Source organism: Rhineura floridana, chromosome 11 (assembly GCF_030035675.1).
Source record: "Rhineura floridana isolate rRhiFlo1 chromosome 11, rRhiFlo1.hap2, whole genome shotgun sequence".
Classification (NCBI taxonomy): Eukaryota; Metazoa; Chordata; class Lepidosauria; order Squamata; family Rhineuridae; genus Rhineura; species Rhineura floridana.
Genome location: NC_084490.1, coordinates 53,440,885 through 53,468,166, shown reverse-complemented (window position 1 = coordinate 53,468,166; position 27,282 = coordinate 53,440,885). Strand labels below are relative to the sequence as shown.

Here is a 27,282-nt window from a genome sequence, read left to right as displayed (position 1 = left end):
TCATTCAGGGGCTACACACACAACTGTGTTAGACCTGGTTTACCATGAAAAGATTTCATGCAAATAAAAAGAAGGCAGTAAAGATTCCTGACAGAAAACCCAAATCACACCAATTGTTACCATTTTTTCCAGAGAAGCTTCTCTGACATGTGAATACCACATGCAGGGAGCTCTCCACAATGCGGCTCATTCCAAGAGAAAATGTCTGGGGGTAAGTCATTGCCAGTTCATGCACCCAGTGATGGTTCCCTCTGCTCCTGTTGTAGACATCAAAGATCCCTTCAATATGTGGAATCTGAAAGTTCACCTAGTGATTGTTAGAGCAAGTAGCCTTGTTTAAGTATAAACTCAGCAAACATTTCTGTATATTAATAACAGATTTATTTCAGTATACTTTACAGCTGCTATGAGTTTAACCTCTTATGTAGCCCTGAATCAGAGTTAAAGGTATTTTTAAAAAGTTACACCAGTCAGAACTACTAAGATGCACCACTTCCTCATAAGTAAAAAAGGATTTGACTGCATTCAAGACGATGTATTAACAGAAATGTGAACATTAGAAAACCAGTATGAGACATCTTAATCTGGTACATGTATTATGCACAAATAAAGTTACAATGTGACGGATATGTTTCCTGAGTGACAATAAGCACAACCAGCTTCCCTTTGTGTAACTAAACATTCCAGTGAATTAGGCTTTGGAGTATGAACCAAAAAAGACCTATTTTGCTTTAAACATTTGATGGAATTTTAGGCTTCATGTGATGTCTGTATTTAGAGCAAGTTCATACCTTCCCTGTCAAGTTTAATGTCACATCAAGCAATGCCCATATTACTCATTGACAAAAGGAGCATTCACAAAGCAGTAGATCTGTCGGTAAGGGTTATTCAAGAGGTTGTGCTTTACTTCCATGCTGTTCCCACAATTTAGCTAATTGCTATTCCCTCCACGTCACATAAGGGTCATGTTCAGTGAAGTTATACAAAAATATCACTGAGGGTTGTGGAAAGACCTTGGTCTTCTAATATCATAAATGAACCAACTCAGGAGTAGGAGTTTTTTAGATCCCTAGATGTGTTTTGCAAAACTTTACAACAGTAAAAAGCACACCAGACTGTGTATTATGTTGAATAATGTGCTCAAACACCTTACAACTACTGCTATGACTGGAATACAATCAGGCAAACTATGTGTTCAACAAGGCATGCCAAATCTATGGGCATTTTCAAGATAGGAGGACACTGTAGGAAACAAATATTCAGTAGGTGTGACCAGTAGTTGTATTCACACAACAAATCTGTTCTTGTAGTAAAGTGACAGAGTTCTTTTCACTTCTGTATCTAAAATATATCACATCAGACACTGGGCTTGTTCCAGCTGAGACTTAAAAATGCTTAGCTTGTCCTGTACTTTCATGTTTAACTGAAGACCTATTATGTACTAATGTGTTATAAAAGCAAAAGACAGTTATAAAACTTATATTACCCTTGTTTAATCAGAATTTGATGAATCCATAGGAGAGAGATAGGGAACCTGTGGTCCTCCAGGTGTTCCTTTCCTCAAGTTCCCATCATCTCTGACCCTTGGCCGTGCTGGCTGGGGCTGATGGGAGCTGGAGTCTAGCACTGCCTGGAAGGCTAGAGGTTCTCCATCGCTTCCACAGGAGAAAAAATGTATTTTTCAATATTTTCACTGGGCTTAAAATATAAGAGCTGCAGTTTGAAAACAAATATATTCACCTTGTGATGTATGTGCCTGCACCAAATGCATAACATTTTTGAATACTATCAGTTTAAAGCACTACTGCTAAAGATTGCAATCTTCTATGTACTCATCTAGGAGCAAGCCTCATTAAACTCAACAGGACTTCTGAGTAAAGATGCATAGGACTATGCCATAAATATTTGTTATAGTGCTTGATCGTGCTCAGTTTATTATCTCTGCAATTCTTAAACAGCCTTGAAAAGTAAACAAAGTCCTGCACATAACAGTAAAGCATGGTGAATGTTCAAAGGGGAATACTACTTACTGTTTGAAATATGCCCTAGAATTATTATAGATTACAATCATTTTTTCCATTGTCTGACTTGCTTGCCAAGCATGACATAAAAGGCAATATCCATCATTTAAGAATAAAATTTAAACAGGAAAAACTCGCCCATGACATGTTGCTGCATACATTTTACCAATCGCTATTGCCAAGGAGGTGATGCACTTTCCCTGAGGCACCTTCAGTTAAGCTAATTAGTCTTCTACAAGTGGGCTAAATTATTTACTAGAGCCTAGTCAATATGTCACAATCTTGCTGCTGGAAAAACGCCTCACTCTGAAAAACGCAGCTAAGTATTTTCTGCCTAAAAACCAAGCCAAGTAGTTTTAGGGACTGTAGCTAGGTTGGTGGACCCATGCTTTGCAGAAGTTCAATGCTCTGCCATGTCCACTTACAAGGATCAAGTAATGGGTGACAGGTAAAATTCTTTGTGGCAAGCTGCTGCCAGTCAAAGTAGACTAGACTACAGATGGACAAAACAGTTTGCACTGGTGTATTAGCAGCTTAACACATTCCTCCTTCCAAGCTTTAAATATACTTTGCTATAACAGCTTAAATGCTGTACCTACCGAAAAGCAAAATTATACCCCTTGTGGTTCTGTGTAGGAAATTTGGCTGTGCCCCCTGTAGGTTTGACAAGAGTTCCATCTGTTTTTAGTGACCTCCAACCCACTAGGTAGCATAACACTAAAACATTTAGAAAGGAGATGAGTTGCATATGTTTATAGTTAACAAAGATTAACAAGGTCTGTCTTTCATGTAACAATCATGTTTTACCAGTCTCTGGTGACCGTCGATTTTTAAGGCTCGGGGAAAAATGGAGGGGGGGTAGGGAAAACACACTGGATGGTTTGCCCCCCTACAGTTAGAATTCTATAGAAAGTCAGATATTGTAGTTGCTCAAGTGAGAGGAACATATGTTAGCAGAGAGTCACATGATTCCACCATTGTGTCTGTCCAATAAAAACAGGAAGCATCTTCTGTACACAAACTGCTCTGTGTCCTTAGTTAAATTTTTTTGTGTTAGGATTTAGAGGCTTGCTCCTCTTTGCAACAACCAGTAGGCCAGGGTAGTAAGATTAACTCTCCTGAGACAAGTTTCACTCATTAAACCTTTTCAGAGATGAAACAACTGAAAAGAGATGCCATAAATCGATCCAGCTAGTCTGACTGAGCTGGGGTCTGAATCTCAGGCATCAAAAGCCATTGCACATAACTTTTCCTTTATTCGTTTCCATTTGCATTTCACAGAATTTGGGGGAGCAGTGTGAGCTCCCAACCTAGACATGTTGGGTCTAACAGTCCCAATGAGGTGAGAAACTGATGATGTGAGAATGGAGTGTACCACTTCAGACTACAGGTGGATCGTGCCACTTTTGAATGCCCCCTGTGTAAAAATAATACCTGCACATGGGAAACTAGCATAGCAGGGAGAAACGTTCTAGCCTCATTTTTTGCCTGCTGTGCTGGCTTCCATATGCAGGGACCATTGGAAAAAAATGATTTCAGACACACCACTTGCAGTATGAAGGGATACAGTCCTACTACCTGACTCTGCTGCAGCCCTAACAGTGTCATCTCTAGTGGATTTACAAGGTGTAGCCAATCTTGAGTCTCTTTAAAACAAACCAAATGCTAAAAAAAAGCAGTCAACTGCATTACTCTTAATTTATACATGTAACAAAGGTGCTAATTTTCTGTTAGAGGTGCTAAGGCCTCCGTTGTTGTTTTCCTGAACAATAAAAAGTATCCTTGGGAACTGACTGATTATGCTAGAATTTAGCAAGAGTTGGCTTTAGTTGAAGGACAATATTGTACGTGTGTGACCTGGGGGGGGGGTCTTATAAAAAGGTTACACATTACTGTAAAAAGGAAATGTTGTAGTAGCAAATAGAGCCCTTAGATGATGATGCAGGCATTAAAAGGTGACCCCCGTTTGCTACCACCTTGAGTTGGCACCAGTTTTCCCTTTCCATAGTACCCACAAAAGATGGCCCTCACCTCAATCTTTTTAGAAAGGAAAAGCATCCACATGCCATTCCCATAGGAACAAAGCTTCCCACCACTAATCTCCCCAACTTCCTCGCCTTTGTTCCCTGCCTTTTCCAGTTTGACAAATTCAAGGAGGTCAATGCCAGTTTGGACAGCTTCCACCCCACTGGCACAGCCCAGGGTGATGTGGGCCCGGCTGCCTTTGGGGAGGCTGACCGCCGGCTGAAGCACATCCACATCACCAGGCCACAGAAGCATTTGCTGCTCGTTCAGTTCCACGCGGGCCCCAGCCGTTCTTGGGGTGATGAAGAGGGCAGAGATGGTCAGGAAGAAGGCTTTTCCGTAAGATGACTTCACAGCCTGCAGGAGAGAAACTATTCCAGTCAGGGCATTGAAGACACTAGTTTTAAGAGCCTCCTGCCTCATCAATGACTGCTTGTACTGAAATCACTTGTGAAATGCATGGAAATCCTGGCTTTTGTTCTTCTCAGACAGCCTCAAAAGTTAACAAAAGTTACTAGCCCACAACTTAAAAAAACTAGCTAACCACCTCACACAGCTTATGGCAGTGATGTGAAATGTAACAAGGACTCTGGGACCTTTTCAGCTGAAGAGCATGCTAAAAATGCTTGGGCACAGTGGGAGAGGAAGTATTTGGGTGGTAGTTGAACCGCCAAATTAGAGTCCTGGTCTCATGCCAACCAGGGGACGCGAGGGGGGGAGTAAAATGTAGTAAGCCAGGTGCAGGCCTGACACACCTGGTTCCCCATTTTGGGTTCATGTTGAGGGAAGGCTTTGGATCCTGCAGAGCCAATGCCTCTCCCAGTCTGCCCCCCAAACATCCTCTCACCCCTCTCTGCTAGAGCACCAGTGGTGGAGGTGTAACAATGACAGCTGTTTCTGGACTTCCCCAAGCACAAAACTCTATGACCCTGGGACATCCTCTTGTTATTATTAATTAGATTTATATCCCACCCTTCCTCTCTGTAGGAGCCCATAAGATCGTATCCTAATGGGGAAAAGGGCAAGACTCTCATCTAATTCACACACTGCCTGGCTGCATGCAGATAGCTATTTGTGAGTCTCAAAATGTTTTAAAATAAAACTTTTCAAATCTATTTTCTTGCCTTTCAATAAATGCAGGGCAGCTAACAATGAATACAGTAACATCAAAGGAAGGAAAGACAAAAAGTGAACAATTGATCATGTGCCACAAAAATCAGATAACCTTCAGGAAGATGTGGTTGTGGAGATGCATGTGGGAATATTCGGGCACTTCTCCCCAAGGGAAGTTTCTGAGCAAATGTCCTGGTCTCTAGTTATGTCCACTTACAGGATTCAAGTCACATTTCATTTTGGGGTCTGCACTGAAATCTCTTCTTGGCTTAAAACCCCCAGAACCAAACATGTACAAAATCTCAGTGCTCATATTTGAGTTGCATGCTGTCGGCTGAAGTTTGTTTTCTTGATTATATTTCTTAAAAAAACAAAAATTGGAGACCCAAGGTCATCTCCAACACAGTAGTTTCACTTCTGCTTGCACAATGTAACTTCCCCTTCTCTCCCTTGCAGCCCCCACCTTCAAAATCTGCTCCAGAGAGTTGGAGAACCCTCTGGAGCGGACAGGATGTGCAGGGAGAGAAGAGGATGGGGAAGTCCTGTTGCACAAGTGGAACTCACAGACACAGCACTGGACGCAACCTCCAGGCTTCCTCATCTCATTCTAGGATTGCCAGGTTCATGGCCTGAGACAGATCTAGAAGAGAAAGTCAGCCAAGTGCAGGTGTTCTTGCAACACTATAATGAGAAAAACCACAAGGTGGAATTCTCCCTTTCCCGTGCACAACTTGTAAAGATACAGAAGACCTCTTGGAGGCTGGGCCTGGCAACCAAGAGGTCTTCTGTATCTTTAAAAGTTGTGCAGGGGGAAGGGAGAATTCCACCTTGTGTTTTTTCTCATTACAGTGTTGCAAGAACACCTGCACTTGGCTGAATTTCTCTTCTCCTAAAGATACAGGATCAGTCTCAGGCCATGAACCTGGCAACCCTATCTCATTCCCATCTTAAAAGAGAGGAGGATGGAGAAGTTGCACTTTCCTACCTGAGGCCATCTTGAAAGCGCCTCCAAGTATCATCCCTGCCCTGCCCAGACTGGAAGAAAGAACAGCTCTCACCTCCTGCTGTGCATAGTCATCTGATCCTGGGGCTTTCCCAAAGTCAATGAATTTTGTGGTACAGTGCAAGACCCCGGGCGGCCTTTTCACAAAGTAGCTGGTCAAGTCAAATTTTGCTTTGGGGTCTTCACTGGGTTGTCCAACTGCAAATGAAGGAGGAAAATAATGAGTCACAGCAAACTGATTTCATTTTTTCTTCATGCCTGCTTAGTCCATTCCAGGTTTTATTTCCCTCTTTTTAGTAGTGCAATCTGCAGGATTAATTTAAACCTGGGAAAGCCTGGCTGTTAGTATCAGCTGAGCAGCACAAGACCTCACTGTTCTTTCCCTGGTTTTAGAACTTTCAGCCTAAGGGACTGAACCTTCATAGACTAATTTCTACACTAAATGCTGGTGTTTGGTTAAGTTTCCCAACCTTTTGTTGTTGTTGCTGCTGCTGGACTACAGTTCCCATAATTCCTGACTATTGGCCATGCTGGCTGGGGCTGATGGGAGTTGTAGTCCAGCAACAAAAAAATAAAAAGAGGTTGGGAAACACTGGAAGACATAGTATTTTAAGCGCTGTATTAATGCTATAATGTGGTTTGGTTTTGTATAATTTAGTATAAAATATAATGCAGCAGAAAGGTTCTTTTTTTAACCCCAACCTAGCTGTCTGGTCATGCCAAATAGCACAGTTGCCTCTCAGTAAACATTTTTCCTAATGGCTCACAATCACAGCTCGGGGGCCAGATGCCTCGGAGTTTAAACACTGCACTTGCCTCTGGGGCTGCATACACACCATACCTTTAATGTACATTTAAAGCACACACACACCCGCCCCCCCAAATATCCTGGGAACTGTGGTTTGTTAAGAGTACTGGGAATTGTAGCTCTGTGAAGGTTCTTGGGATTCCTTGGGGGGTGGGGAAGAATGTGCTTCAAATGTGCTCTAAAAGTATGGTGCGTACGCAGCCTTGGTACAGCAGTCAAAGGCTAACGTGGACTAGGGACACAAACGTGGAAGGCATCAACTCCTGCCAGTTCTGCACAGATGAGGCTGGAAGTGGACATTAACGGCAGCCATGTAGCTGCTGACAAAAGCAGCTGCTCAGCATCATCCCTCTCTCCCCCTGCCCCTGCTAATATCTAAAATGGGATGGGGGGGAGCTATGGCCCTCCAACAGCTGATCATTGGCTATGCCAGCTGGAGCTGATGGGAGTTGGAGTCCAACCCCATAGAGGGCTGCAGGCTCCCCAGTCGCAATCTAGAACTACAAAAATACATCAGAGTTTTCCCACCCCTGCTAACGTTTCACTAGCTGCCATTTCCCAGGGGAGTAGAGAAACCTGCAAGCTGGCTATATCACATCACACATTTTGTCGTTCTAGAGACATGACCATGGGGCAGAAGAAGAGCAAATACAGGCTCCCATCAGTCTATCAAGTTACAGGCTTAAGTCTTGGCCTGTTGGCTAAGGAATTTGTGCAACCTGGAACACTTGCTAGCCTTACCAGTCTACGTTATCGATTTAAGAGGGATAAGTAATAACATCCAAACCAGTTTTCATTTCTTAGGGATCAAAGCACACTGAATATATTAATACAATGGGACATTGCTGGAAGGAAGGGCGGGATATAAATCAAATAATAAATAATATAAATAGTGTAGAATTTAGAAATTTGCACTTATAAGATTTAGCCAAGATGTTGGTGTGAGCTTTCTAACTGCAAATGTGGCTGGAGCTTAGCTTAGAAATATGGAGGGAAGCTTGAAGAACACATTAGACCAAACTGGGCTATTTTAGTTTAGGGGCAATTTTATGTGAAAGTTAGGAAACGCTGAATAACCCCTTCAACTGGATGTCAGTTGTGTACATTCAAAGGTGTCCATTCTCGGAGTTGGAGGGTGACTAACTGCTAGGAAATAGTCCTTTTGGGTATGATAGTGTGTTGTTATACGTGTGCAGAAACATCCTATAAATGTACAGAAAAAGCATTTAGCATCCAGGAAATCTCAACTTTCCTTAAAAAATAAAAAACAAAAGCAAGTAAGGATCACCAAACTGCTAGCCTGACAGCCTTAACCCATACAGGTGGTGTGATCCTGTGGTCTAATAGTTTGAAAGGGCAGAGAAATCACAAAAGCTTTGCAAGGATTGCAGATGGATTTTTCACTAGTTCACCCAGGTATGGTGATAAAGTGCTCTGCCCTCCATGTGAATAGCAGGAGTCTAATTATGCACAAGCAATGGGACAGCTGCTTAAGTTGTGAATTGTGCAGCCTGCACATATTATTCCTTTTCTTGGTTGGGGGGAGTTTTCTGTAGCTGAAAGTACAAGCAGGTGTGACTTTGGGGAGGGTTCTTGGGTCTGGCAGCAGGCTAGAAAGAAAAGCTCTTCTGAGTTGGGTAGTCCCTCCCACTCCTCTGTCTAGGATTCTACTGTGCTGCTAGGATGGCCTTGCCTTCAGGTAGACTGGACAGTTGACAAGCAGTGGAGCATGGCATACGCTTTGCCCAGGGAAGGCAGTGTGACATTTCAGGGGAGGGTGAGGTGAGCTACCTGTCTGGATTAGGCTTGGCTGCATAGTCCTAGTGACAAGCATTCTGTAGTTAGGAACTCAATTTTGTAGACCGGCGGGATTGTGGTGACCTTAACCCCATGTGGCTGCCTAGAATAGCAGCCCCTGGAAGGAGGGGATCTCCTTGGGCCCCACCTTGTTCCATGAATTTTCCACTACTCTGGCACAGCTGGAGGTGAAAGGAGGATGACAGGAATGGTGCTAGAGAATCAATGAGAGCCTCCTTCCTCTAGCACAGCATGGGCAGAAGCTGTGACTTTCCCCAGTGTAAGACTACCTTATCTTGGGATCAATGTTTAAAAAATAAACGGCATGCTCCTTATTCCATAGCACACCTACAACTCATTTTCATCTCATAAGTACCCACTGCCCAGTGCCAACTGGTGGCTCCATGTCAGCTGGGCAGAGGTATCCTCTCCACCGTTAGTCCAAACCTCCAAGGAGTTGTCCAAGGTGCTGAATCTGCAGAAAGCAGCATGTGAATCCTTTCACAGCATGGTGATGAACAGGATCACCTGCTACTGCCTGAGTGTAAATCAAGTTGCTTCACACCTTGTACACCTCCTTGAAAGTGTGGACTAAAAAGAGGAGCGGATTCCACTGCCCCACTGACATGGAGCCTGCAACTGCCATTGCCACTGCCTGTCCATGTTTTGATGCAAGAGTGAGCGTGTGAACCTCTGCTTAGGCTGCTGAAAGCAAACAATGGAAAACTGAAACAGAGACTCCTCCAAATTGAACCACTCAAGTGAAGGGGGGAAGGTGACGAGAGATCCCTGCCGCTATTCTGTGGGGCTCAATTTGTTGGCAGCATCTATAAGCCAGAACTATGGAGTTCACAAATGGATGGTTCTGGGCTGAGTGCAGGCACTGGAAAGCTGGTGCACAGGAAGAGGGAGGAGAGGAGTTTGTCTCATTGGCCCACAAAATCAGGCAATATTGGGGGGGAGGGATTCAGTTGGAGCTAGGAGCTCATGGAACAAGAGCAAGGTTAGGCATGGGCCAACATCATCTACATGCTTAACAACCACCTCTCTCTGAGGAAGAAAAAGGAACAGATCCCTGGTTTACACCAATATTTTTACCTTGGAGAACTTGAAGCCCTCCAGATGTTGTTGGACTACAACTCCTGTCAGCATGGCAAAAGGTTAGAGATGATAGGAGCTGAGATCCAGCAACACTGGGAGTGCCACAGGCTCCCTACTCCTACAACACACAGAATATCCTTGGAGGAGGAACTTGTGGGTTCTGTACCAAAGCCTCCCTTAAACAATCTACACACAGAATTACACAAATTTTAATTTTGTGTAATTCCTGCTTTCCCAAAATGAGGTTCTCAAATCATTGAAGAGCATTTTAGATAAGGCAGGGTGTGACACAAAGGAATAATGAGACATTCTCAAGCTTTCTGGTCACCATGAGAACTGGAAACATGATTTAAAAAAAAACTGGCTGACAGCTTGCTGTACAAGCATAGAACATGGCACCCTGTGAATGCTAGCAAATAACCTCAAGGTAAGTAACCTGGGAGCTAGCTAGAAGTCACTCATCTTGTGCTCGCTATTAGAAGGCCAACTCTCATGGGTTAGTTAGCAGAAGGCAAATTTTATAGATCTAAAAAGCTTTGTAGGGACCCACAGTGCTTAGACTCCTTTTTGAATACTTTAATACTGGCAAGCTCATCCAAAAATGCCTGCCCAGTCTTCCGTAAGTTCTCTGAGCTCCGTTTGCTCAAAAACCATCCATAATACAAGGGAAGGAATTCCTTTTCTAAACTAGGCTTCAGCTTCTTTAGCTCATCCGCTGAGAGTTTCCATTGATTCTTATCTTTGAGCTGCAAGCAATCCATTTTCCACGTCGTTTTTGGCTCTACAATGATGACTTTGTAGCGATACTTGTCAGCAACCTCAAAGATCTGCTCAAGCCGCTCCCGTTCGTGGTGGGTGTCATCCACCACCAGTACGCTGATATCGTGCTTGCAATAGTCAGCTAGGTCCTCGTCCACCTTGCCGTAATCGTCGGGAACAGCGCTCCTGATGGCAGGCTGGATTTTGTAGCGGTCAGCGGAGATGACTTTGCAAGCATCCTTATACTTGTCTTGGATGGCCTGGGCCAAGGTGGACTTTCCACTGCCTGGCAGGCCCCGCAGAACAAAAAACGTTTTCGATTCCCGGATGGTGGTGATCGTTTCATCATCATCCAGAAAGGGGAACTGCAAACTCTCAGGGCGCTCTTTGTGCTGGGAAGACATTTTCCTAAATATCTTGGGCAGGAATGTGTGGCTCTTCCGGCCGAAGCCTTTGTTCTGAAATCAGGAAGAAAGAAAAAGAAAGAGAAAGGAGTAGTTGTGTGGTTCTGTTGGAACATTCCAGAGAGAGATACCATCTTTTGGCCTTTAATAATAGACCACTGTTTTCCATCTGAACTGGAGAGGGATTTCTGTTGTTGCTGCTGCTGCTGCTGTTGAACTATTCAGATGGGCACAAATGGCCCTCTGATGACTTTTAAATGATGCTATTATGTCAGCTAAGATCTTGGTGCATTCCAGAGGCAGCAGCCATCTTAATCTATCAAAGCAAAAATCCTATGGCACCTTTTAAAGACTAACATTTCTTGAGGCATACAGAACTTCGTGCCAAACATATTTACTAATCTTTCTCTACAGAGCAGCTTCCATAGGACTCCCACTGCTCTTTTATCCAGCAATGCCCATGCCCATACCCTCTCATGTCCTAAGTGGTCCTTGCAATGTATGGCTGTGACTCACCCCACTCTTCCCTGGCAATAACTACATGGAATGACATGTTCAGCATTTTCCCACCTCCTGCGAGCAATAGCTAGTCCAACAGGATGGAGAAATGATAAATACAGTGTCATCTGTCCACAGTTTTTACTCAACAATACTGGGATGATGTGGGTCATGTGAACACCACCGTATCTCCTACAGCACCTTGTTCAGGAGTGGGGAAACTCCAACCCTCCAGATGTTGCTGGACCACATCTCTCATCATCCCTGATCACTGGTCATGCTGCCTGGGGCAGATGGGAGTTAGGAGTCCAGCATCACCTGATGAGTCACTCATTCTCCAGTCCTTGATCTAGTTATATCCTTTGCTTCACCATTGCTCCCAATGCCCACACCTCACTGTTTTACTCCATTTAAGTGTACTTTTTGCCTTCAAAGTATTTTACACTCACAAGTTTAGTGATGGTGGTGGGGACAATGGAAGTGAAAGATCTGTGCATATTGTAGCTTCTCCTGGGAAAGAGGAGATGGTTATCCAGTATTTCTACAACCCATCATGACCCTCCTCCTCTATCACTGCTGTTGTCCTAATTGGCAGTTGTTTCTCAGCTGCTCAGGGCTACGAAATTGATAAAATCTTGGGCCCCTCAGTCCAAAAACTCAACACAGGCAAGCTGCCTTCAACTCCACAGCTGGGCTGGAGACCAGGCCAAATTACGGGAACCAGCCATTGAAGAAAAACTGAACTTTGGGAATTTGAATCTGGGAAAGACCCCTTGTCTCAGAACCAATCTACCTACCCTTTTTAAAAACCAACTCCCCCTTCAGCTCCTGATACTCAAATCAGAGCCCTAACATGGGTTTACAAGTGGATTTGAAAAGTTAATTGACGTCAAGGCCATCCAATGAAGTGGAACATTAAAAAAATCTGGGCAGACAAAAGACAGTCCTTCTGCACACAACACATAGTTAAAGGGTGGAACTCCCTCCCTCAGAATGTAGTGATGGCCACCAACTTGGATGGCTTTAAAAGAGGGCTAGACAAATTAATGGAGGCTACAGCTATCAATGGGTATGAGCCACGATGACTATGTTCTACCTCCATTGTCAGAGGTAGTATGTCTCTGAATACCAGTTGCTGGGAATCGCAAGTGGGGAGAACGCTGTTGTGCTCGTGTCCTGCTTGTGGGCTTCTCTGATTGGTCTGGGACAACAGGATGCTGGACTAGAGGAACATTTGGCCTGATCCAGCAGGGCTCTTCTGGTGTTTTTATTATGTACGCTTCTATCTTCCTCTTTCCCCCAATGCATGCAAGTACACGCATACCCACAAACGCTTCAAACTCTCACACCTGTAAGCAACACATATGGTAGAAGATGTGCTATTTCAGCACCCTTGATGGGGTGGGGAGTGCCATTTCCTTCCCCAAACCCTTACAGTGATAACCATCAAGATGAAACTGGAGATGCAAAACACAACCCGCCCCCACAGCTGCTGAGAAAGTACAGATGTTCTCTGTGTGCCATCACAAGAACAAGAGAGGAGCTGCCATTCTAAATGCAACCATTAACACAACCTCTTTCTTTCCAAAAAAGAAAGAGAGGCAAGGACTTATGATTGGTCCTTGGTGCTAAGCATATCAGGAGCTGAACTAGCCCACTGAAGGAGGGTGGAGAAGAATCGCCAAGCAGACAGACGGTTGAGAATAACATGCAAAGTTCGGCAGATTCTGCGCAAGGATTTTTCAAAAGCTGCAGCTTCTGTTCCTTGTTCTGAAGCATGTGGGGCAAGGCCTGGTGAAATTGCTGCAATGGGGCCAAAAGTTCCATGCTCCACACAGCCCTTTCCCGCTGCCTACAACCAGCAGAATTAGAAAACTGTTCAGTATTTGCCTAGATTTTTTAGTCTGCAGAGTTCCACTTTTAAATTTTGATTTTTAGCACAGAATAAACACAACCTTAAGGGTAAGCTAAAAGAGCAGAGCAGCTGGCATTGATAGAAAAAACTTATACAACAGCTAAAGACTGCAAAAGGTAGAAAGGAAAAGGACACATTTGTTGCAGAATGGAGTTTTATTTCTTACACTAATGAGGCAGGTAGCAATACCAAGGTTCCCAAGGTTTTCCGCAATCTATGGATTTGGTGAAGGCGAATAAAACTTGCATTGTTAAAAATATACTTTTGCCAATTCTCAGTATGATGTTAAGATATCTTAATTTCCTGTTTATGTACCCTGTTGTTCTCTTTGCTTTGTTATGCTAAAAATAAATAACAATTATTTAAAAAATAAATAAAAGAGTAGAGCCGGCAAAGATTGGGGGGGAGGGAGAGAACAGGTAGGCAAAAGGAGTGAGCAAGACAGTCCAGAAGAGGGGAGGCAGTGGGTCACGGAGGTCTTTAAGGAAGGATTTATAGAAAGAAGAGCAGCAATCGGCTTTAGCAAGAGAAACAGGCTCTTCCATATGTTCAACCTCTGGCAGAACCAGCCCTATCATTAGCCAGAGGGAGGCAGCTGCCTCAGGCAACAAATTGTTGTTAAGTTTATTATCTGTGCATTTTTACTCCTAGGAAGAGGCAGTTGTGGGACTTTCTAGCTCAGGTGCCAAAATAACTTGGCTAGCCTTAGGTACTATGTGTTTTGACTTGGATGGAGGTGGAAGAGGGTTGATGTTCAACCTCAGGCAGCAAAAATGTCCTGGATCAGCTCTGGTCCCCGGAGATGGAAGCACGAAACAAAAGTGGCAAGTCAATAATGGTTAAAGATGGGTGGAGAGCTTGAGAGAGGAAACAGGAGAGATGGAAAGAGACCAAGTATGTTAATCATTAAAGGAGTTAAATGCTCCTGGATAGGCAGGAGTGGCCAACCGGGTGCTCTCCAGATGGTGTTGGACTCACAACCTCCATCAGGCCAAGACAGCATGGCCAATGGTCAGGGATGATGGGAGCTATAGTGCAACCAGAACATCTGGAGGGCACCATGCTGGCTACTCCTCATAGACAGAGTGTCAAGGGCTTTACATACAGTTGGTCAGCAATAATGAAAGCAAGTTTTCGGAAGCCTTTATCAGGGGATTGTGATGTATTTTTGCCTGTTTAACAAAATGTGTATACGGCTTGAATGTCAAGATCTCTAAGCGGTTTACAAAAAGCATAAAATTATCGATAAAACAGTTAAAAACAAGTTATTTAAAACATATTTAAAACAATTAAAACATCTACTAACAATTAAAAAAACAGATCAACATCTGTATGTCTGGATAACTTTGCTTAAACAAAAAGGGTTTAGCAGGCGCTGAAAGGAATACAGTGAAGGCACCTGCTTGATGTCAATAGACAGGGAGTTCCAAAATGTATGTGCTGCCACACTAAAAGAACGATTTGTTACAAGTGTGGAATGAGTATTATGTGGCACCTCTAACAGTGCCTGTTCTGCAGAGCAACATGCTCAAGTTGGCACATATGGGGTGAGATGGTCTCACAAGTAAACTAGTCCAAACCTGTTAAGGACTTTATATACCAATAGTAACATCTTGAACTTGGGCCCAGTAACAAACTAGCAACCAGTGCAGATCACTGAGCAGAGGTGTTATATGTTGACAGGGTCTCATTCTTGTCAGCTATTTGGCTGCAGCATTCTGCACAAACTGCAGTTTCCAGGTCAAGTGCAAGGGAAGTGTATTGCAGTAGTCTAGTCCTGAAGCCACCATGCCTGAACTACTGTGGTCAAGCTCTCCCAGTCCAGGAAAGGTGATATTTGTTTTATCAGGTATGGCTGATAAAAGGCACCTCTATCCACTAAGACTACCTGGGCCTCCAGTGACAGAGCCGGATCCAGAAGCACCCCCAGACTGCGTACTTGCTCCTTCACAGGGAGTGCCACCCCATCCAGGGCAAGTAATGGACCAATTTTCCGGACAAGGGAACCACTCACCCACAGTGCCACCATCTTGTCAGGATTCAAGCTTAGCTTATTTTCCTTCATCCATCCCACCACTGTGTCCAGGCACTGGTCCAGGGCCTGCACAGCCTCTCCTGATTCAGATGTTGTGGAGAAATAGAGCTGAGTGTCATCAGCATACTCATCGGCTTCATATATTTTACCTTTGTAGTCCCTTTAGTACCAATCCCTATATATATGTGTGTGTGTGTGTGTGTGTGTGTGCATAGATATAGTTATAGATTGTATTTTATGTATTTAATTTATTTTAATGTTTTTGTGATTTTACTGCTTACAATTTTATTATGTACATGTCTGATTTTATTTTTGTAAGCTGCCCTGAGTGCCCTATTATAGGGTAGAAGGGCGGGATAGAAATAATTTAAATAAATAAATAAAGATATTAATAGTATTGAGGATACGATTGTACTCTGTGGCACCCCATAGCACAACTGCCAGGGGGCCAATACTGCTCTCTGGACTCAGGCCTGTAGGCAGGGCTGGATTACTACTTAAATTTTAACTACATCTCTCCTGGTTCCTTGGGAAAGCAGGGCTTGAAGACAAACAATAAAATGGCTTGTATGACACCTTAAAGACCAACAGAGTAGTTATAAGCAAAGGAATCATTACTTCTGTTGGCACAAAAATAGGCAAGACACAGTTGCACAAGTAGACTAAGACCTCTATGCAATCTAGGGGAAAAATCCATCTCTGTTCCTATGTCCAGTTACAAGACACAGTGATGCTGTTGCTTGTGTTTGGTCAAGAGAGGGGCATCTGAGTGCTACTGCACTCTTTTGACAAAAACAGCTGCCAGGGGAACAGCAGTTAACAATGGCTTTAAAAAACAGAAAACAAAACCAAACAATAATAGTGTGGGGGGGGGACACTGTGAGCACCAATTGTTTTGCCATGAAACTGAAATAATAAATGCTTGTGTTAAAAATGAGGGGGAGGAGGCAAGGACAATGGTACCACACAAGCCTGTCTAAAGAGAACTTGGATTATTTTCTAGTGTAGAACAATTTGTCCTATTCTGCACAAAACAGGCCCCCTCCTCACCTTCACTCCTAACCCCCAACAAACAGGCAATAAGGGAGGGGCAGATAGCAAGGCAGGCACAGCTCCCCCCACCCTTTACATTTCAGATGGCAGATATTACAATTTGTTTAAAACCAAGTTTCCAGTCTGTACAAACAGAAGGCTAGCCTCCCATGCAATTCTGCATTCTGCCAGAGAAGGTATAGCCACCCAGATTATTGCCTTCTAAATCCCTTCATTATAAATCACATTCATTTAAAAGCATCTGCTGTCATTTTTTAGTATTAAAAGTTTTAAGCAGCTTTCCTACAATGAAAACCAAGGTTGTGTACAGGCATGTAATACTATATAATAGGCTGGATCCAGGTCTAGTGATACTAACAAAGAGGATCAATTTAAATCAATGTAACTAAAATCAATGGGACTTAATTTAGTCATGACTAAGTGTCATTGGATTCAGTGAATAAAAGCTCATCAAAACAAACAGCCTGCTTCTACAAACCCTCTATGAAACAGCTGGATGATAAACAAATAAATACTAGAGCCATTCCCTACATCTTATGCACCCTGTTTGATACCATCAACCAAGTCCCTTAATTCCGGTCTGACTTGCATATGGGGGTCATTCTTAAGCTTAAAAGTGAAGAACAAAGGCCCTACGATATTTGTAGGTTCTCAACTCTGCTTCACTTTGTCACTGGAAAATTGACAGTGTAAATCCAGCCCACAACACCTGAACTTTTGGAGCATCAAGCAAACTGATGGGTTACAATTGTTTTCATTGGGATTAAAAATCTCTGATACCTTACCCAGCATTTGACGGCTGCAGGAAACTGTTCCTGGAAACCCGGATATCACTGAACAGAAAAATGTTTTTATGTGCAATTGTTTTTATAATGTTTTTATGTGCAGCTGTTTTTAGAATGTTTTAACTGTAGCTTTTTTTAGATTTTTAAAAACTGTTCTTAGAAATCTTAAATTGTTGCTAGATGGTTTTGTTTGCCGCCCTGGGCTCCTTTGAGAGGAAGGGTGGGATATAAATTTAATCATCATCATCTTGGGGTAGTTTAGTCCAACTTCAGTCCATGCCCCATGTATAGCAGGTGTGGTTTCTCAGTATGCCGTATGTAATACAAATGTTTTCCATAACTCCTCTGAAGGATCTACTGTACTAACTTGTGAGAAAGTATCCAGAAAAAGGCTTTGAGCTCTTCTGTGAATATTAAATAGAAAGTTGAATGCAAGCTTCTTCTTGCAAGTTGTTACAAGATTGTTTTTCACTTTGTCAGTTGTTGATTGAGTGATGGATGTTCCCATGTGACCTGTTTTCAGGTGTTGGTTGATTGCTGTTCATGCATGATCCACCTGGAAGACTTTTTAAGTGTGATAACCTTATCTTCCCAACATCTGCACTCAGTTCTTAAGGCAAAAATTTCCTCTAGACAGTTAGATAGTTTTTAAGTCTGACATTTTATGACAAAGTTTATTTCAGTTTATATAAGCCCACAAAAGCTAATCGTCCACAACATATTTACTAGCTGGCTAGCTTGCTCCCTCCAGGTGATTAGCTAATTACAAGCCTGTTTTACTTCCAAAGAAGTAGGGTAACCTATTAATATATGGAAAATGAGGCTTAGTATCTACCCAGTTTTTTAGATTTTACATTTAAACTGAGCATGAGTACCGTGTTCATAAACTGGTATTTTAAATTGCTAGTAGTAGTATTTATGTATTCTGCCTACAGTATAAATCTACTTCTGGAGAAATGCAGTGGGGGGAGGTTACTTCATCTGTGATATTGTTAACAATTTACTTTTATTTACCTCACTCACACTACTGTTCCTGCACTTGGGGTTATTTGTTATGCTTCACTTTTATCAGTTTGATATGGTGCACAGAGACTGAACTTTACAACTGAACGTTCACCAGCACTGCGGGATAAGAATTGGATTGGATTGGGAGACTGCTCACTGAGATGCTGAATTATCATAATTAAAACTCCCCCTAAACTGGAGATAAAATTGAGAGGAGTCATATTTAGTATGTGCATGGTGTGTGTGTAATGCACATTTGTCCTCTCCAACACCCTTCTCCCACAATCACAATGATAGGCATTAGGCTAATTTAAAATATCTTAAGCCTGCTATGGATATTGCTTGTGAGCATTATCATTTGTAGTCATTTTCTTATCCCAAAATGAGAGGAAGTTAGCCACGCCTAAGTCACACCGGAATCATTGACACATCATTAGTGACCAACTCAAGAGCCTTTCATTTCAACAGGACTAACTTTCTCTTAAACAAGATCCACATAATTATTCTGGTGCTTTGTCCTCAGAATATATAGCCAATGACTGGATTGCATTTGGTATTGTTCACTGAGACTTTGTAGCAATTATGTGTTTAAATATTGTCATTCTGAAATATCTTTATGCCTTTTGGTCCAATATTGACTCAGCATCAGTTTTAAGAACATAAGGAGAGCCCTGCTGGATCAGACCAAAGGCCCATCTATTCCAGCATCTTTTTCTCACTGTAGTCTAAGAGAAGTCCGCAAGCAGAACATGAATGCAACAACACTCACACCATTTGTGCTACCCAGCAACTGGTATTCAAAGCTACACCACCTCCAGTAATGGAAGTAGAAGTAGGCTACGGTATTCCAAATGTGGACCCACCATAGAGTTATATAATGACATTATGATATTGGCAGATTTATTTTCAATCCCTTTCCTAACCATCCCTAGTATGGAATTCACCCTTTTCACTGTTGTTGCACACTGGGTCAATATTTTCATTGAGGTATCTGCCACAACTCCAAGATCAGTCAGTCATTGCCAGTTCAGACCCCATAAGTATATATGTGGTTAGGAGTTTTTGTCCCAATGTGCATCTCTTTTCACTTGCTTACACTGAATTGCATTTGCCATTTTAATACCCATTCACCAAGTTTGGAGACATTCTTTTGGGGCTCATTGCAATCTCTTTTTGTTCTTACCACCCTGAACAATTTGGTGCCATCAGCAAGCTCGGCTATTTCATTGCGCATCCCCATATCCACGCCATTTATGAATGTATTAGAAAACACTGGTCCCAGTACTAATCCTTGGGAGAACCCACTTCCTACAATCCTCCATTGGGAGAACTATGCATTCATTCCTACTATCCGCTTCCTAAACTTTAACCAGTTACTGATCCACAAGTGGTCCTCTCCTCTTATTCCATGACTGCTAAGCTTACTCAGCAGTGTTTGGTGAGGGATTTCATCAAAAGCTTTTTGAAAATCTATATAACACTGTTATATCTCCTAAATCACTCCTATCCATATGCTCACTGACATTCTCAAATTACTCTAAAAAGACAGGACTTAACTTTGTGGAAGCTGCACTGGTTCTGCTTCAAACGCTTGTTCTTCTATAGACTTGGTAATTCTAATAATGTTTTCTGCCAATTTTCCCAGAACAGATGTTAAGCTAACCAGCCTGTAATTTCCCAGATCCCTTTTTAAAAATTAGCATTACAACGACCACTTTTCAGCCCTCACGTATAGAGGCTGATCTTAGGGACAAGTTGCATGTTTTTGATGGACCGTCAACAATTTTAAATTTCTTTAAGAACTCTTGGGTGGATGCCATCTGGCCCTTGAGATTTGTTAGTTTTTAATTTGTCAATAAGGCTTCTCTGGGCATAAGTCAAACCAGAAAGAGCACTTTTTTAGCTAAGGAGTTGCAACCCTCCATAAAATTATTAAGAAGCCCTCATCAAGCTTCACAACACCAATGCCACTTGAAGACTGGTTCTGTCCCTTTCCTCAGAAAACCTAGTGTTCTAGACTTAATAAATAATCACAATTGGTCACCTGTGGCACATAAGACTTACCCCCCAAGCAACCATGCAGGAAAGAGTTTATAAACTAAAAGTCTGAGGGTTTTTTTAAAATTGCTTTCAACATATATTACACAGTCTACAAGCCCTGAAAAGGCTCTTGCAGTAGCTAAATAGTTGATTCTCTTCTTTCTTTGAGGCAGAAAATGTGCTACAAATCAGTATAGGTATATGAAGACAAGCAGGCAAACAGCTTCTGTGTGGAGTTATTTACAAGATTGTAGTATCCTGGGCCACTATATGATGTTTTTATTCTTAAAAATAATGTTACAGCTACTTTTAAGTTGGTAATTCCCAAACAGGATCTAGTGTGTGTACGTGTGGTGCGATTTGTCGCTTGGGCCTTGCCGCTGCATCAAGTATGATTGTGGTCATTCCCAATACAGAGACAATAGAATTGTAGAGCTGCATCTCTATATGAGTCACTGCTCTGGTTTTGCCTCCTTCCACTCAGCCTCCACAGAGGGTCAGATAATTCTGTCCCATCTCTGCATTGCAGACAATAGCAGCATTCACTGAGTGACTTTTTCTAACATGGAGATGCACCAGAATTACCCATCCTCACATGAATCAGTGTTCTCGGCTTTCTCCTTCCAAAAAACAGAACACAGATACAAAGGCAAATAGCTTCCTTGCGGGCAGGTAATTTCAAATCTTGTTACACTCAAAAGTAAATTCTTTATTTACAGTCTTTAGTTACAGTATAGGATTACCTCCCACTTTTATTCAGAAAAAAATGTGTCTCTGCTATCAGATTGGTTGATGCACCCAGTTCAGGTTAACTTTTCTATCAACCTATAGTCCAGTCAACAACAAAATGTGATAAAACGGAGGCACACTTTTTTCTTCTTTCGCCAAAGTAGAAATGAAGCTAGAATCCTGAACACTACAACATATAAGAGGCTGTTCCTGCTTCTCAGACCAATTAGGTTGCAGATGTTTCTCTGATTTGCATTTGCCAAATGCACCACAGACACATTCAGTGACTGCAGATGTGAACGCACAACAGGGTATGAGGGAGAAGCTTTATAATAATCTTCTAAACAAATTAATTCAGACATTTAAAAAATGAAAGCAGGAAGCAGGTTTTTAGAGTAAACCCAAAGCCTCTAAAATCTAAGAACAATGATCACCCCTATGACTTTTCAGGGCCCCCACCCCCAAATTTGTAAAAACTTTATGGAATAAATGGTTTTGAGCAAGTGCTTTTAGAGAGAGATGTTTTCTGTTCCTGCTACCCTCTTGCCAGCTGTTTAACATGGGGTTTAAATAAAAACTGGAAAACAAAGCTTAGTAGTAAACTTAAATACAGATCTAATGCTTTTTCCAACAATAGGCGTATGTGGGAGAAGAGGATGGGGGCCCAGGTGTACAGCAAAAAAAATTTTTGTGTAAAGAGTTGTTCAATAGCAAGTGAGACCACTCTAGTTTTGTTTCCTGGCACTTACTCTCTCTAAAAACATCTCAAAATCCTTCCACCAGGTTTTACAGATGCAGGGGAGGTCTCTTCCATGTCCAATATAGCCAAGCAAATGCACAGTACATGGCAAAGCTACAAAAAGCAGCATTCCTTATGCAAAATTACATTTGCCGTTGAATGAGATGGGGAGAGATGAGAAGGCCCTGGCAGAAGGGTCACACCAGCAACTTGGAACAAATAGTTCTCAATAGCTAATGACAGCCTATGCAGGCAAGAAGGGCATGTAACTTCCTTGTAAGTTATAGTTGATGCAAAATAAAATAAAATAAAAAATCCTGTACTTCAGGGGGTATTGTGTGATCTCCCCCTCCTTCCTTCCATTTTAGAGCATTTTCACCAAAGTTAGGTAGGACTTAACCCCATTTTATTTGCAGTGTATTTTCAATTCTCTTTCCTTCTACTTCTCAAACAATTAGTGAACTTCCCTCTAAAAAACCCCCAGTCAGCACCAGCTATGCAGTGCTAGCCAACTTTTGGGTCCCTATATGTTGTTGGACTACAACTCTCATGAGCCGTCTCACCAGCATGGCCAATGATTAGGAGTTATGGGAATTGTGGTCCAGCAACATCTGGGGACCCAAAGGTTGGGAAAGGCTGATTGTGGTGTAGAATCCCCCCACCAGTAAAGGAGAGATAAATCATGTACATTGATAGTTTCTACTGCTTCAGTTGGGGTAGGAGTATGAAAGCTTTGAACTTTATAGCTCTTTCCACCATGCTTGAGGAAGAGTTCTGTGAAACTAACAAGCTTTTTATTATTATTATTAATTAAATTTATTAGTTGCTTTTCTTCATAAAAATAAACCCAAAGCAACGTACAATAAAAAGATTAAAATCAATGTAAAACTAACACAAATAAAAAGTTAAGTTTAAGTTCTCCATTAGAAAATATCAATTTATGTAGTTGGTACCTGTGGCTGACAAGGTCTCCTATCAAATCAGTGGTCTAGTCTGTATACAACACTGTGACATTCACATCCTTTGCAAGCCTGACAAAATCTGTCTGACTTCGGTATGCATCATCAGCATAGAATGCATACCTTGCAGGTGAATTTTAAAACCACAAGCCAAACACCACAAGTCAGAATGCACAGGGTATAAGGCTCTCACCTCCTACCTTATGACTCAGTCTATGCTCAAAGACCTGCACACACACCCCAAGGTTATACTTCACAAGGCTCTCCATCCCTCTGCTCTGGGCCATCTCCAGCCACATTTCCTTGCTTCTGAAATCAGGGTCATGTTATAACTTATGCCATCTCCATGGAAGCAGCAAAACTAACAAAAAAAACCCCACTTGCAAAAGTGTGCCCTGACAACGTATAGCATCTCCGCATGTCAGCAATCATCAGGAACATGGGGCATTGAGTAAAATGGATTTATGATATTATGGGCACACACTGCAAGCAAAGTGCCCACACACAGAGAGAGCAGCAGCTTTGGGTGGCCTGTACATGGAAAATCTGACGTTGGCCCTTGCCTGACCACTACCCCTCACCATCTCCCGCTTTCCTCCTCTGCCTACCATTCTCCAGAACAACTTTAAGGATATTTCCTCCCCCACCCATTTTCTGTGAGCCATTTTCCTCCAACCCAAGGAAATGAACAGGGAAGGATAGTCCTGCCTATCTATAGACCCTTAGGACTGGTCCCTTGTTTTCCTGACATAGTCTCTTGTGTCTTTAAACAGCTGCATGAGGGCTGCCACAAATTCAACAGGCAATAAAGAGCACTTGATCTGTTGAGTATTTATTATGCTGCTGTTTAAAGCTTTCGTCAGGAAAAAGGAGAAGAAAGGCAATCCGTCACAACCCCCCTCCAAAATATACAGGATGTTCACGGCAGGGCACAGGCTCCAGATGTAACAGGTGTAAGAGCGTCGGTCCTGCAGCAGCAGAAGTCTAATACTCCCTTTCTCTTGTTGCCTTCCTAATATTCCCCCGTCTATTGTTCTGCCCTCCTCCCCTAACTTGTTGCTCGTCCCTCTAAAAACCAGCTCTTCCCAATAATACAATCCACACTCACCATGGCAGCGCCACCGAGCGGATGGGGCGGACGCAGCAGAATCAACGCCTCGGGTAGATGCAAGACCACAAATGGGCTCCTTTGCGTTTAGAGGCAGGAAGCCCGCTCGTACCTGCTTTTCATACCCCCGGCAGGGGAGTCGGGAAGGATAAACCCCGCCTCCTAGCCCCCGCCTGGTACGAGAGAGGAAGGCATGGTTTGTTGTGCGCGTGCGGAATCAGAACGCAGCTCGGCTGCCCCCCAGAGGGCGCTTGAGGTAGGGCGCGCACATCCTGTTCAGCCCCTGCGTAGTATGTTTTTGAGTCACGCGCACAAAACAAAGAGGGGGATACATTTTCCTCGTTGCAGGGGGAAATCCTAGTTTTCCCAAGGAGTTGTGACCAGGAAAGAAATGCAGTCACTCTGCAAACTCTTCAAAGGAGTCACCAAGAAACAAAAGGGAAGAATCAAAAGGCACACACACAAAAATTATATCCTATGGAGGGTAACCCCCCCCCCCAAAAAAAACCCAGCCCAGTAATAAGGACTGAGTAAATGTAAAGTGAGGGTGATAGGAAAAGAACTATGAAAGGGAAGGGAATGTCCTGGCCAGAAGCAATGGCTGGCTAGAACCCGCAACAGGTGGGATACAAAGTAATACAGCAGGCTCCATTTGTTATATCAGTTACTTTTTTCCCATGTCTGGGTTTTATAACAGTACAACAGTTGAAATTGCCCGAGACACAGTTTGATTCTTTTTTCGTTTTTTAACCGCCTAGGCACGTAAGAATTTTCCCACTTCCCATCCCAGGATGAATGGGGTACGGGAGGGAAATTATTTCATGTTAACATGAATTGCTTGAAGTGGCAGAACTGTGAGCCCCACAAATACCTTAAAAGAAATTAATACTGTTTTGCTGTTGTTGTTTTCTGTAGTCTACACTCTACGGTCTGGATTGCATACTGTAGTTTGATTTGTGAGAGAAGGTCAGACTAGACCAGCTTTCCCCAACCTAGTGCCCCCCAGAAGTTTTGGCCTACAATTCTAATCAGCCCTAGCCAGCATGGCCATTTACTGTACCAATGTAATTAATGTGGTATCTGTTTTCTACCAGTGTGTATAAACAATGTGCCACATTCTGGAACCAACTGAAAATACTGTATTTATTGAGCTTGCAGAACATACACTATTATATTTAGGGAGGTTGCAGCATTTTGGAATTCTAAAAATACTGTATTTTGGGAGCAAGATGAGGACAAAGCCACAGAAGTCACATCCAATTTCCACCCCTCCATTTCCTTCATACGAATGCCTGCAGTACTGCAATTGCCCTGCTCATGCCAAGGAAGTAGCATGTGAACAAAAAATGCCTGTACCACTGCCAAGCTTTTAATAGTCCGCTTTGCAAACATTCATGCATGTGTACAGATGTATACTACTCACTGATACACTTGTCCATGTGGAAGAAAGAGTGTAGCTGCTGCATTTATGGCTCAGCCCTTTACTAGACAGAAACTCATGTTTTGTTTAGATTTCAAAATATCTCTGGTGAAACACATTATTTATTTATTTATTTATTTATTTATTTATTATTGGATTTATATCCCATCCGTCCTCCTAGCAGGATCCCAGGGTGGCAAACAAAAGCACTAAAAACTGTAAAACACTTTGAAACACATTAAAACAAAACATCTTTAAAAATGTTTCTTAAAAAAAAAGCTTTCAAAACACCTTCTAAGATTAAAAACATGTGTAAAAAGAAGGTTTAAGAACATATTAAAAAGCAATTCCAACACAGATGCAGACTGGGATAGATCTCAACTTAAAAGCCTTATTAAAAAAGAGAAAGGTCTTCAATAGGCGCCGAAACGATAACAGAGATGCCGCCTGTCTAATATTTAAGGGGAGGGAATTCCACAGGGTAGGTGCTGCCACACTAAAGGTCCATTTCCTATGTTGTGCAGAACTGGCCTCCTGATAAGATGGTATCTACAGGAGGCCCGCACCTGCAGAGTGCGGTGTTCGACTGGATATAAAAGGGATACAACGGTCTTTCAGGTATTCTGCTCCCAAGCTGTATAGGGCTTTGTACACAAAAACTAGAACCTTGAACTTGGCCCAGTAGCAAATGGGCAGCCAATGCAATTTTTTCAGCAGCGGGGTGACATGTTGGTGATACCCTGTCCCAGTGAACAGTCTCGCCGCTGCATTTTACACCAGCTGCAACTTCCAGACCAGCCTCAAGGGCAGCCCCATGTAGAGTAGATTACAGTAATCTAGCCTGGAGGTTACCAGTGAGTGGACAACAGTGGTCAGGCTATCCTGGTCCAGAAATGGCCACAGCTGTCTTACCAGCTGAAGCTGGTAAAAGGGACTCCTAGCCACTGAGGTCACCGCCACACAATAGGCACGGTTATGATGTTTTACTCGTGCCCAATCAGCCTCACAGCATGTCTTTTGCCACTTGTGCTCTAGCCGTCATCCAGCCTTTTTCATTGCCGTTAGCTCACTGGTGTACCAAGGTGCAAATGGGGCTCCACAATGCTGGAGAGGGTGCTTGGGGGCAACCGTGTCAACAGCCCAACGCGCCTCGCTGTATCACAGCGTGACAAGGGCTTCAACAAGGTCACCTGCTCTATTTACTGTGAACTTCCCCAGGGCATTCAGGAATCCAGTGGATTCCATTAGTCTCCAGGGACAGACCCTCTTAATCTGTCCACCACCCCTGCAGGGAAGGATCAGAGTCATAAGTCTAAGCTTACCATGACAATGGGGTGACATCCACCCCCCATCTCCAGACCACCCCTTCCTCCATCTGGAGCAAAAACCAAGTTGAGGACGTGCCCTGCCTTATGTGTTGGGCCAGTGACAACTTGAGACAGCCCCATGGTCGTCATGGAGACCATGAAGTCCCAAGCCAGAACACTAGAGGCAGCCTCAGCAAGCACATTGAAATCACCCAGCACTATTGTTCTGGGCTCCTCCAACACCACAGCCAAGACGGCCTTCGCCAGCTTGGTCAGAGAAGCTGCCGGGCAGCAGGGTGGACAGTACACCAGCAGCAACCCTAGTTAACTGTCTCCTCGGCCCCACACCAGGTGCAGGCCCTCACAGCCAGCTCCAAGACAGAATGACCCCAGACCCTGTAGAAGTGGCATCTGAATAGCTCATGTCTCCATGTGAGGCCTTTGTTCTGTGCAGCACTTAAAAATGCCTATTTCTCTCAGTTAAATATTGAAAGGTATAATTTGGTGCATACATCTACTGCTGAATCTTGGGCCCCAATAACCAATAAGCTGCCTTCACTACAATTCAAAAATTGCTTGTTGCTCCTTTGCTTATATTAGTTTAGATTACAGCACTGACTGATCAGGGAAATCCTTCAATCAGTTAGTTGGTTTACAA

At 43.0% G+C, this 27,282-nt stretch overlaps 1 protein-coding gene across 1 annotated transcript; it reads right to left on the bottom strand.

Moving 5' to 3' along the window:
- Positions 1-1,468: 1,468 nt before the first annotated feature.
- On the bottom strand, positions 1,469-23,981 carry CNP (2',3'-cyclic nucleotide 3' phosphodiesterase). Its single transcript, XM_061591048.1, has 4 exons — positions 23,898-23,981; positions 10,419-11,085; positions 6,218-6,360; positions 1,469-4,403 (listed from the first exon to the last, which is right to left on the bottom strand). The coding sequence occupies exons 1-4, from the start codon at positions 23,898-23,900 to the stop codon at positions 3,951-3,953; spliced, it is 1,266 nt and encodes a 421-aa protein (XP_061447032.1). The 5' UTR covers positions 23,901-23,981; the 3' UTR covers positions 1,469-3,950.
- Between the last annotated feature and the right edge of the window lie 3,301 nt (positions 23,982-27,282).